The 11,666-nt window shown below is 35.3% G+C and overlaps 2 protein-coding genes across 8 annotated transcripts in view; one reads left to right on the top strand and one right to left on the bottom strand.

Annotated features, from left to right (window-relative positions):
• Positions 1-2: 2 nt before the first annotated feature.
• On the top strand, positions 3-4,440 carry PCID2 (PCI domain-containing protein 2). The gene is made up of 13 exons (XM_089853127.1): positions 3-186; positions 306-469; positions 1,694-1,761; positions 1,840-1,934; positions 2,517-2,620; positions 2,702-2,777; positions 2,863-2,957; positions 3,074-3,120; positions 3,581-3,681; positions 3,751-3,824; positions 3,885-4,010; positions 4,080-4,203; positions 4,265-4,440. Exons 1-13 carry the CDS (start codon positions 151-153, stop codon positions 4,352-4,354), a joined length of 1,200 nt encoding a protein of 399 aa, XP_089709253.1. The 5' UTR covers positions 3-150; the 3' UTR covers positions 4,355-4,440.
• Positions 4,441-6,103: 1,663 nt separating this feature from the next.
• msn (serine/threonine-protein kinase msn) overlaps positions 6,104-11,666 on the bottom strand; it is a 41,361-nt gene continuing 35,798 nt past the window's right edge. For all 7 annotated transcript variants that reach the window (XM_089853181.1, XM_089853178.1, XM_089853180.1 and 4 more), the window contains 5 exons: positions 11,296-11,546; positions 10,870-10,948; positions 10,610-10,690; positions 10,376-10,515; positions 6,104-10,238 (listed from right to left, as the gene is read on the bottom strand). In XM_089853181.1, the coding sequence (XP_089709307.1) occupies positions 10,155-10,238; positions 10,376-10,515; positions 10,610-10,690; positions 10,870-10,948; positions 11,296-11,546 (635 nt within the window). In that variant the 3' untranslated portion in view covers positions 6,104-10,154. The remainder of the gene's footprint in view (positions 10,239-10,375; positions 10,516-10,609; positions 10,691-10,869; positions 10,949-11,295; positions 11,547-11,666) is intronic.

The following is an 11,666-nucleotide window of genomic DNA, read 5'->3' as shown; positions in this document are numbered from 1 at the left end:
CGTCAATCTGGCACAAATAGTCGTCTGCTAGTTTCTCCGCATCACTTAGTCACTTTATCGTTACTTTTCATATTAATCGGCCGCGTGTGTTAAGTAACATACTCTGAATTTAGCGTAAAAACTATTTAAACTAGTTTTAAGTAGCATAAAATGGCCCATTTTTCAATAAATCAGTATTTACAACAGGTAATTATACTATACCAATTCATACCATAATAAAGCCATAATATTATTATTATTAAAAGTATATAATATCTACAATTGGGACACTTGCTTAAATTGGTTTGTCTCATCAATTTTGATAGGTTGATAGCGCCCTACAGAGTCGCGATGGTCAGCTATTGGCGGAAATGCTATCTTGTCATCACCCTCATATGTTCAGCCCAAGATTGATAGTTGATGATCCAGATTCACTCGTTTGCAGAGCAATTGATCCACCTTGGGATGAAATTATAGCTGAACACATGAAGTACATACTTCCTCTGACACCTTACTAGACAATATTGACGGTTGACCTATCCTTTAGTCAACGATGGAGGCATAATACCTAAAGTTAAAGGGGTTGGCAAGTTTCACCCTTCCTTAAAGCAAGACTCACCTGTGGTTTAGTTTAAACAAATGTCAGTAGATGGCCCTCTAAGCTTAGCAAAGGGTAGATTTAGCTCCGCCCTCATGGATGAGTTCTGATTGGCTCCTGCCTTTGGCAAGGTAAAAATTGTGTGTAGAAGAAGATCAGCCAGAATTTTAGTGGTACAACAACAACAAATGGGTTTTGTTCAAGCTTCCTAGCCTTTTTTTAAAGTGTTTCACGAGTCTTTTTGCGCATACCCTACCAGAGCCAATCTGGGTTTTCATTCTAAGAAAATCCGCCAGGGCTGAATGCAAATCAATGCACATTATATCAAATATTAAAGCGACTAGTAATTGTTAAAGAAAAAATTTGAAAACTCCCAATAGGTTTTCTTTAATCTGAGAAAGTAAGGGGTTGACAATAAAGGTGCCATCATTTTGTGTCATGGGTTGTTTTCATGGACATTAGAACATGCATTAAGAATCATAGACAAACTATTTCAAGGCGGAAATTTCAATAGCCCCTTCCAAAAAGTTTTGAAAAAATGTTCTTAGTCTGAGTCAGTTCAGTTCTTCCTACAAACAGGAAGTAGTTTCCCCGCATAGCCTAGTTCACAACCTAGATATGACGTTTTTAGCTCCAAGTGCGCATGCGCGAAGAACTTAAACAACAAGATGCACAAGGCAGTCAAACTTTTTGGAAGGGGCTATTGCCCCTTCGCGTGTGTGATAGGGTGAATGGTACGTGGCGCCCCTATCGACGAAGGAAGGACTTATTAAATTTAAACAATGAATAAATACTGTAACGTTTCATCTTGCAAATGTTTTAATTCTCTGTTAATGAATCTCTCTGCATCCTACAAACTCTTTTCCTTCCATTAAATAAAACAGAAAATTAAATTAATTATAAAACGGCCCGCACTCGACGCAGTTAAACTTCGAGTGGTAACATATGGGGCCAGTAATATTTCAGTTTACCTCGCCGCTTGTAGATGTCGCCACAGGCGACTCACCCTATCACGCATAGACCCGTGCTCAACGTCAAAAATTCAACTGTTCCTCTTGTATCTCTACAGTTGTTTTCCTCTATTGTTGATTACATGATTTTATTTTGTATTTTTAGAACAATAAGCGACGTGAGCAACCACAGTTTCAGCGACGCTTACAGACATCAATATAATCTTGTTCAATATCCTTTAAGTCCACAATAACTAAAGAGTACTTACTTTTAAAACGTATTATTTCCCTTAACTTTAGGGATATGTAAATTATTTGCGAAGGTCTTCCAAAACCAGAAAGATGAGAATTGGGCTTTACCCGTTATGTATAGTGTGTGTTTGGACTTGAGACTACTCGCAGCCAGTGTACGCAACTAAACAAATTTCTCTTAATGGTGGTATATTTACTGCAGGGTGGGGATGGGGGAACAATTTACCCTTGTTAAGGATCTTGCGCGTCATTTTAAAGGGACTGTTAAGTAGGCATCCGCGGTAGGGGAAAAATATTTCAAATACATCACAGGCACCACATGACGCCAAGATCGAGAGACTCCGCATAATACCTAGTCCTTGGTTTTCACGAGATTGCAGCGAAAGTGCTAGATATCGAAATATAACTTGGAAGTTTCTTTGAACCACGCCTTTCCTCGATCACGTGTCCCTGACGTATTTCAAGTACTCTTTAACCCATCCACTGACGCTTTATTTACAGTCCCTTGAAGATTGCAGTTTAGCGGGGATAATCTGCTTGAACAAAAGTAGGAGGGGGCTTGGGATTGCTAAGTAAATTTTGAACAATAAAACGCGAATAAAATGCGATAATTAACAGATTAAGTCCCGCCTCTTTAAGTCGAATACATATCACAATACAGACCAAAGAATTCTTCTAGATTGAGCAAATGTAGTAGCTTATTGAAAGAAAGTATAGATAACCTACCGAATGTTTAGGCGGACGCGCAACTGAACATAAAGGGGAAAAGAAAACAAGACGAGACGCTAGAGAAAGCGGCGGAGGGGCTCATGTGTTGCTTCCGAGTCTGCGCCGCCGACAAGTACGATATACTATTTTTCAGCAGTTCCTAGACTGTTCAAGTACAGCTAGTTATCACCCAATAATTTCTTTCGAATAATAGTCGATCGGCGCAAGAAGATTCGAAGCGATGGGGCATGTTAAATGTTGTTAACCAACTCTTCAAGATATATTTCAAAGTACGCGTTATTACATTAATCGAAATACTTGATACACGCAATGATGTTTCTTAAACAGTGTTGAATGTGAATTTATACGTATTAGGTGAACAAGCTCCATTTGTGCAAACCATTAATCAGAGCCATTGATAGTTCAACGTACAAGGACCAGTTTAGCATCTCTCAATTGGTCACCTACAAGTTTGTAACGTTTATTTTCCCTTAATCCGCCAATAGAGCAATATCCTTCTATTGGTTCTGAATTATTGGACAAACTACGCGGGTTACTTTTGAAAATAATAAATTGTAAATTTTAGATACTATGTTGGACGTAAAGCTATGTTTGAGAGTGACTTTAAGAGTGGTAAGTTAGTAGTGATAACTATACAGATAGCTAGTAATTCAAGATGGCCGCTACCGAAAGGCAATGGGCCGGTAGCGGCCATCTTGAATTACTAGCTATCTGTATGGTTATCACTACTGAAGTTGTAACGGTAATAGTTTCGTTAAAGCACACTTGAAAACAATGAAAGGCATATTTGCGTGCGATGTTAAAGGTTAAAAGAACAAAATGGTAGTGTTTTCAAGTGCGCCAATACAATAGAGTAGTGTCGGTAGAGAGGGGAGTAGACTGTGTATCCCTCCCTCTAGGCGCGCTTTTGTAAGAGGTGATACTGTTCTCGTCTGGTAGGGGGGATGACACTGAGCTAAGAGATAGAAGGGTATGACGTTTGCATACGTAGAACTGACATTACTCTATATAATAGAGACTAGCTACTCGTCTGACATTAGGCTAACTTAAAAATATTACGAAACTATTTTAGCGGAAGATAATTTGACTTTCGCGTTTCAACGTTGTCATAAAAAGTCAACTAGAAATAAGAGACTGATATTGATATATCTAATTCCAGTTAAAATGCTATTAGTAAGTGTTGGGTAACGCGCGCCCGCCGCACTTTAGTTCAGATTAATTTTTCAATTCATTTTATGATAGGGTCATATGCCAAGTTCCGAGCTTTTAGAGAAATATGACCTTTTGCAATTTTCGGACGTAGTGAAAGCTGTAATGTAAGTTATAATAAAAGTATCAATCGCCTTAAAGGACCCGTGTTTAAACGCCTTGTTTAGAGCCGGGAATTTATTGGCATTGAATGAGGCAATTGAGGCGAATGAAGCTTACTTCATCAAATGCGGAGTTTACCTCATTCTTGAAAAATTAAAAAATGTAGCGTACAGAAATCTCTTTAAAAAAGTGTAAGATCTTGGCTGCTACGCTGGCATTTCCTCTTAACGCGTTAAATATAATATTTCTCTTTGTCGCAGTTGTTCTATTTTAAAAACTCACCAATTGCCGGTGGAGGCGTTTCTGGTGGCTTTAAAAATGATGGAGGTTGAGGACGTCGATTTGGACGAAGTTAATTGTATTCTGGCTAACCTCATCTTCGAAGTAATTGCTTTGATGGCTTCCTACGGGGAAATTTCCTTGATTTAATGTTTCGTAATTGTAGGGGAAGATTAAAGGGTACATTTCGAATCAACATCAAAAACTGGTCATTTCCAAACAGAATCCATTCCCGCCACTGTCATCTCTTAATTAAGATTTACTCATTATACGATCTATCATTTAAACTTTTTTTTTTGTATACTCTCATGTTCAATAAATTCAATGTATTCAATTGCGCAACTTCTTAACATATTTTGAGGATTGGTAAAGTACTGGGTTAACAAAAAGATACGTGGATATGTCCTTACGCCTGGCACACACGGTTAATGCGTGTTCATTCGAAATCTAAATTGGTAACCGCCCCTTCCTTGAACTTCACAATTGCTTCAATTCATAATATGCAAATGCAAGAGTTTGCACCAAAAATTCGCAACAATAGCAAAACTATGAACACTCATTTTGGAACTGAGTTGTATTTCTACATGTTTAGTTTTGATGGTCGATGCAATTCCATCTACATTGGATTTTCGTACAATCCGCGCGTTTCACTAAGGCACTGATGTCACAAATGAGATAGCTCTATTAGAAAAAAACCTTTAAGCACATTGTAGTAATACAAAATATTGTGGGTTTACAATTGCATTACATTTTTAGTGAAGAAAATGAGCCTTTAACGAACCTTTGGTATATACTTTAAATTCCACGAGTTTCCAAGGAGCCCATGTCCTATGGAAAACAATGAAACTCCCATCTTCGGGAGTTCCCATACTGACTTACAATGGCAAAAATCACTGCAATACTCCCTGTGGTTTCCAACGTGCTAAGGTTGTACAGTATCCAACAACGTTCTAAGGCTACGAGGTGTCTCGCGTACACTATAATGTTACAAAGAGTGCTACATATACTTGAGAAATGCCTGCCCAATTCAATACACGCGGGATACAGTGGCCACGACGCTATAAGGTGCCATTTCTAGCTAAGCATACGTATCTTCTCTTTTCGTAAATAGAGAAAATAGTAAAAATACAAAGAAACTATGTCTTTAAGGTCGAGCTAAAGCCAACTTGGGAAGGGGGGAGGGGTTTTTAGTTTCTGCTCATTTCCATGCAAGTGTTTCAATTAAAAAATTTTAAGACTTTACAAACCGAAAGACAACATTTCAAAGATTACAACAAAATTGTGAAAAACTTTTATTTTTGAAATTACATCAATATATCTTGTCTTTCCGTCGTTTGAATTGCATAAAATTTTGCATACACGCGCATTTACACCTACGCTAGTGGTTAATCGAGACACTTTTGCAAAATGTCAATTATTTAACTAATTAAGTCACTAATTAAATTAATTTATTCGCTTAATTAGTTACATAATTGACATTTTGCAAAAGTGTCTCGATTAACCACTAGCGTAGGTGTAAATGCGCGTGTATGCAAAATTTTATGCAATTCAAACGACGGAAAGACAAGATATATTGGAATTAGTAACTTTAAATTTAATGTCATTTAACTTGATGTAATTTCAAAAATAAAAGTTTTTCACAATTTTGTTGTAATCTTTGAAATGTTGTCTTTCAGTTTGTAAAGTCTTGAAATTTTTTATTTGAAACACTTGCTTGGAAATGAGCAGAAACTAAAAACCGCTCCCCCCTTCCCAAGTTGGCTTTAGCTCGACCTTAACCTACCTATTCTATTCCCAAAGTCGTCGCGATTGATAGCTACAATAGTTTGAAGCGCTACACCCTTTCGATCTTGAAGCTGGCGCTTCAACAGCCACTGTTTTACATGGAAAGAATTGACACTTTCGCGTGCATCCCACGGCCCTACTAATTGGGTGGGTATCAGCCCATAACTCCGTTGGTTATTACATAGCCACACCTTGTAAAAAATTATGTAGTTTGGGGATATAATTGTTATACACATTTACATTGATTTTTAATTCAAATGTTGTACATACACAACTATCTCGTCAAGTTTATGTTCAATTAGGACAATGTATGTTAAATTTGCGCCTTTTTCCTTTTAGTTAATGAAGATTATAAAAAGGTTTTTTGTTTTGTTTTTTTTTTTCGTCGTTTTTTTTTAATCTAATTTCCACAATGCGTTAACAAGGCAGCTGTGGTAACGATTTCTAAAAAAATTTCTAACACCTACATGGTTTTGTTGTTTGTTGTGTTTATTTTATTTTATTTTTTTTTTTGGTTTTTAGTTATTTCGTAGCAAGCTCAATTTTGTATTTTCTTTGTTTTTTTTTTACATATAAAAAAGCTGAATTATTGGTTTTTTTGTTTGTTTCTGAGGTTCTAACCGCTAAACGCTAATTTTTTTTATTAAATAATCAAAACTAATCATGTTGAGTTTAAGGAAGTATTGAAAATAATAATAATTTGTAATAAAGGGAATATAAACTGCATTCGATAAAAAATTAATGTTGAAAATTTCATCAAGGGATACTGTCACTATTTAAAAAATGCGGTTATTGAGAAATTTCTTATATCCCTTCAAACCCATGTTGTTCCTCTCAACATTCATTATTTTTAAAGTAAATAATAACTATAAAGAAAAGTAACGAACAAATAGTTCAACCATATTGTGGGGGGGGGGGGGGAGTCTCAAGCAAACTAGTAAAGCGTTAAATTATTTAAATATAAACACTAATTGGTTGGTGTGGTAGGTTTTATTAATGAGCAATTAACTAGGATAAATATTTATAATTTTTTTTTTTGACTAAGGAGAGAAAATTAAGAGTGGGATTTAGCATTTCTTCCGAGTAAAACACGAAACAATTATTATGTTTTTTTTAACATTAATGAAAAACGTAATAAAATCAGACTGTATGTATGTATGTATATATTTATATAATATCGTAGGGCTTTATACATTTAGAAAAATCCCCACTACATTTTGCCAGCTACGTCTTTCGGCGTTCGTAACGTCGAGACAAATGACGGCTTAACTTAATTTTCCCTCAAATTGACTTCGAAAAGGTTTTATTTTTTTTTTTCGCTAATATATTTTTAGACACCATTTTTATATTTATAATTTGGTTGGTTTGGTTGTTAGTTAAATGCTAATGTGTTTTTACTTTTTTTTTTATACAAAATGTTTTTATTAATTACCACAATAAAAAAACCTTTCGGTGACGGAAGAATTTTCCCCCGAAATTCAAATTTCTGTTTATTTCAACACATCCCCTGTTAGTTTGGCTTAATTAAAATAATTAATTTAAAGCACCTTTATCTTTAATTTTTTGGTTAAATTAATTGGAGATAATGAAGTCTAAGAAGATGTTACTAGTTTTTAACTCTGCAAGTGAACCCCATTTTTCAAATTAAGCTTAATTAATATTTTCTTTTTTAATTAGGCTCAATTTGAGTGTTTAAAAAGATATCCTTAATTTCATCATTTTTTTTAAAATTAGGCCTAGGCTTAATTTCATCACTTTTAAAAATTAGGCTTAAACTTAAATTCTGCGATTTGTTGAACAAAAAAAAAGAAATTGCTGAGTTCGATATTAATAATTAAATGCGTATTAATGTGAAATGCTCAATGAGGGTGTGGATTTAGTATCGGAAATTTTTATTTAATCTGAAATTAATTTAATATAAACTCCAGAAATTAAGCTTAGCAAGCTGCGAGAGTTTCATAGCTCTAGGTTAATTTTTGGATGAGAGTTACAGCCAATTTATTTAAAAACTAGTAACTTGTTCTATTCATTCATAATCCCTATAACCATGGCCAACTTAGATTACCGGTGGTAGAAGGCCTGCCAGCTTAAAAAACGACTAGCAAAATCGCCCCTAGTTCCGACTTTCGCCGTTAGGTGCGCTACCAACCCAGTTTTCCTCGTAATGCTTTTTTCTGTAGGAAAAGAAATTCGGAAGTGGACTCGGTTTAAGAGCATTTTTAATATATTTACCCATTTATTTCGTGGCCGAATTTTAAATGAGAAGTCAAGTAAGTTTTAATTTATATTTTGAGACCAATTTCATAATTTTCCGTCCGTTATTTGACGAGTAATCAACATTCAAAGTTGGGGTTGTTTTTAAGGCGGAAAAACGCGCCGTTTAGCGTTAAGCCTCGGTCTTGAAGGAAGTTTACATTAAAATTTAATGGCGCCGTTGAACGAAGGCTTAGGTTTTCCGAGAAATTTAATTTATCCGCCTGAAAAACAACCCCAACTTTGAATGTTGATTACTCGTCAAATAACGGACGGAAAATTATGAAATTGGTCTCAAAATATAAATTAAAACTCACTTGACTTCTCATTTAAAATTCGGCCACGAAAAAAATGGGTAAATATAATAAAAATGCTCTTAAACCGAGTCCACTTCCGAATTTTTTTCCCCATAGAAAAAGCATTATGAGGAAAACTGGGTTGGTAGCGCACCTAACGGCGAAAGTCGGAACTAGGGGCGATTTTGCTTGTCGTTTTTTAACATGGGGCTCGGGTAAAGCTGGCAGGCCTTCTACCACCGGTAATCTAAGTTGGCCATTCTATAACAGACCAAATTTCACACACTTTCATTTCTGTCGTCCGCTTAAGTTGACCAATAGCTTGTCAAACTAAATATTGTTATTGTTAATAAGCTATGGGTCAAACTTTGAAATTAGTCTTTTTTGTAATCTCTACAATGCTTACTGAAGATCGCAAGCGATTTCACGCTTTATTTCGCATCATTTAAAAAAACGAAGTAATGTTGGCGTGCCGGGGCGGGGGGGGGGGGCGGTTAAACAATTTATATATGGCTACTGATAATAATAAGTCACATTTTTTTCTTCCTAAAGCAATAATAATAATTATGCGAGAATAATAATACATGGTTCAGTTCAGTTTTACATAAAATCAACTATTTACATCGAAAAAAAAAGGGGGGGAGGGACCTATTGAGCGAAAAAATAAAAAAAAATTGCGAAAATAAAAACACAAACTTGAAGACTTTTTTTTCAAATGTTTGTATTATGTTAAAAATAAAACGCAAATAAACGTCGATTAAATTAACTGGATTATTTTTATAATTAACTAAGAGTTGTTCAATTCTCTTTATAAAAACGGGGGGACATTTATAAAGTCTGAAAAGTTAAATAGTGAAAATGAATAAAGCTGTTTTACTTGTTGCAGCGAATGCGAGAAAAAACGGCGGTATCTAATAGATTTTGTACATTTATAGGGGGGGGGGGGCAAAAAGAGTTACGGAAAGTTTATTTTATTCGCTGTAGAATGATGAAATGGATTCAAAAACGTTTATAAACTTTTCCTAAAAGCATTAGGCCTAAAATATGAAAAACAATTCAACCATTTTTAGTATCTTCCAATTTTTGTAATCAACGAAAAATGTTTCGGCAAGTTTTATTAATGTTTTTGAACAAATTTTATCATTTTAAAGCGAATAAAATCGGATTGTTTGAATCGTTCACGCTCCCTTTAAAATATGACGGTACAATTTTTCTACGATTAAAGGCTTTTAAATTTAAAAACGAGAAAAATTGGGTTGGCGCCGGTCCTAAATTATTTAAAATCTTTTCGTACCAACACAAAGTTTGAAATTTGATATTCTTTATTCAAATTTCAAAATTGTTCGTATCTTTTTTTTCGCTCGATACATTTGAAATTTGATTTTATTTAATTCAAACTTCAAAATTAAAATCAATTATATACCGCAAACCTTTCCTCGATCATTATTCAACAAACCACGATCGTGTTAAACTATTTTCAATATAAAAAAAAAAAAACAAGAAACGATGATCGTTAATTGAAATTGTTTCCAAATTAAAAAAAGGAATGAAGGTCAAATGGAAGAATAGAGAATATTTCGCCAAGAGTTTGAAATAATTTGAATTTCACGCACGCACACACAGAATCCTTTAGGCTAGGTACAACTGGAGGGGGGGGGGGCGGAACGGGAAGGTCAGATGAGGGGGGGATATATGGGTCAAGGGGAGAACGGGGGGGGGGTACTACCAATTGGCCATTCCCGGTTTGTTTAGAGTCATAAAATAGATCTGGCAAGACGATCCTCCTTTGGCAGACGAAAAGAACACCTGCAATAGACAGTTTTTCAACACTCGTTTAATTTTAATAAGCACAGAGAAATTGCAAAACGAATTTATTAGACCAATTTACTTTATGGTAGACGAAAATAAATGCTACGATTCGTTTAAAGCGTCATTAATCTTACTTTATCATTTCTTTCGCATAGAAATTTGAGTTTTTGCGCTTTCTTGTGCATGAAGACGCCATCCAAATGTCCCGTTTCGACATTACGGATTTCTATCGCTTTGTTTCCCCAACCCATGATTTGACCCGTTCCAATGTAAGCTATCGAATAAAGTACGAAAATTAGTAGTTTCTTTCTCTTTTTTTTTGCCTATAAAAATCTTCTTCAAGACAAGATTAACCAAGATTTACTTACCAACGGATGTTGGCATTTCACCCCATTGTAGGACAATATTTCTGCTAACTTTACCATAGGTATTCACGTACATACCTTCGTCTATTACATCAAACAAACAAAAATGACTTTAAATAAGTTTTTTAAAGTCAAAAAGACTATGAGCTTAACTTTTAGGCTAAAATTTCTATTAAGTTGTAATTCATAAATACACTCGCGCAGCGTCGGACGTTTATAAATTTCACCTTTATACCAAGAAAAAAAAATGAAAATGTACTTACTGTTATAACATAACAATAATTGCATCCCTTTAGAATTTGGCAAAGTAACTATACAGTGTGACGTCACGGGACCTTGACTCTGCACACGCGAAAGATATAAACATTTACTTCTATATTAGGAGACCGTTAAAATACCAGTTGAAATCGATTAAATAAACTGAGCCATTCAAGAGCTTAGTTATTGACGCATTGGTTTCTCTTTAGGCAATTTCCTCGCTATCAATAACGTTCTATTGTAATTTTACGCGAAATAAAGAGTGAGAAAAATCGCGGAATAGGCCTTTTAGTTCTAACTTATTCTAGACTCCTAGACAATCGCGACGTATTTTTAAATTGAGCCAATTATCCGAGCTTTGGAAGCCCTCTCTCATCTCGGTTCGTGACGAGTCTTAGACTCTTAGTGAAAAAGAATGACTAATAACTTACATTAGCGGGAATGTATATGTCAAAGACGGCTCCAGAGTCGAGGTCGATAGCGTGGAAGCCCTCGGTGGAGCCATAGATGACCTTGAGTCTTACTCCCTCTTCGATGGTCATATCAACGAGATTGGGTTTGTGCAGGAGATCGGAGAAAGATTTGAAAGCCATGAACTTATGGTAAGGTTTTGGCGCCCAGGCGTAGATCTCGATGCTCTCGCGTAAAGCGATGACCAGGAACTTGATCCTCTCGTACTTAACTGTTACGAAGACAAGATAAAACCAGGACAGGAAAGGGACAGGGCGGGGAAATATTCCAAAAGTGAAAAACCATATCGAGCCAAAAACAAAAATAAAAATAGAGAAAATTCATAGGGACC

Source organism: Phalangium opilio, unplaced genomic scaffold (genome assembly GCF_054372755.1).
Source record: "Phalangium opilio isolate 3A_F unplaced genomic scaffold, DU_Popi_V2 ptg000113l_1, whole genome shotgun sequence".
In the NCBI taxonomy this organism is placed as follows: Eukaryota; Metazoa; Arthropoda; class Arachnida; order Opiliones; family Phalangiidae; genus Phalangium; species Phalangium opilio.
Note: the sequence above shows the minus strand (reverse complement) of the source record. Positions and strands in the feature narration are given on the sequence as shown.

Coding starts and splice junctions, on each gene's coding strand:
- PCID2 (XM_089853127.1), top strand. CDS start 151: ATGGCCCATTTTTCAATAAATCAGTATTTACAACAG. Junction 187..305: donor TAAATCAGTATTTACAACAG/GTAATTATACTA, acceptor CAATTTTGATAG/GTTGATAGCGCCCTACAGAG. Junction 3,825..3,884: donor GACGTAGTGAAAGCTGTAAT/GTAAGTTATAAT, acceptor CGCCTTGTTTAG/AGCCGGGAATTTATTGGCAT.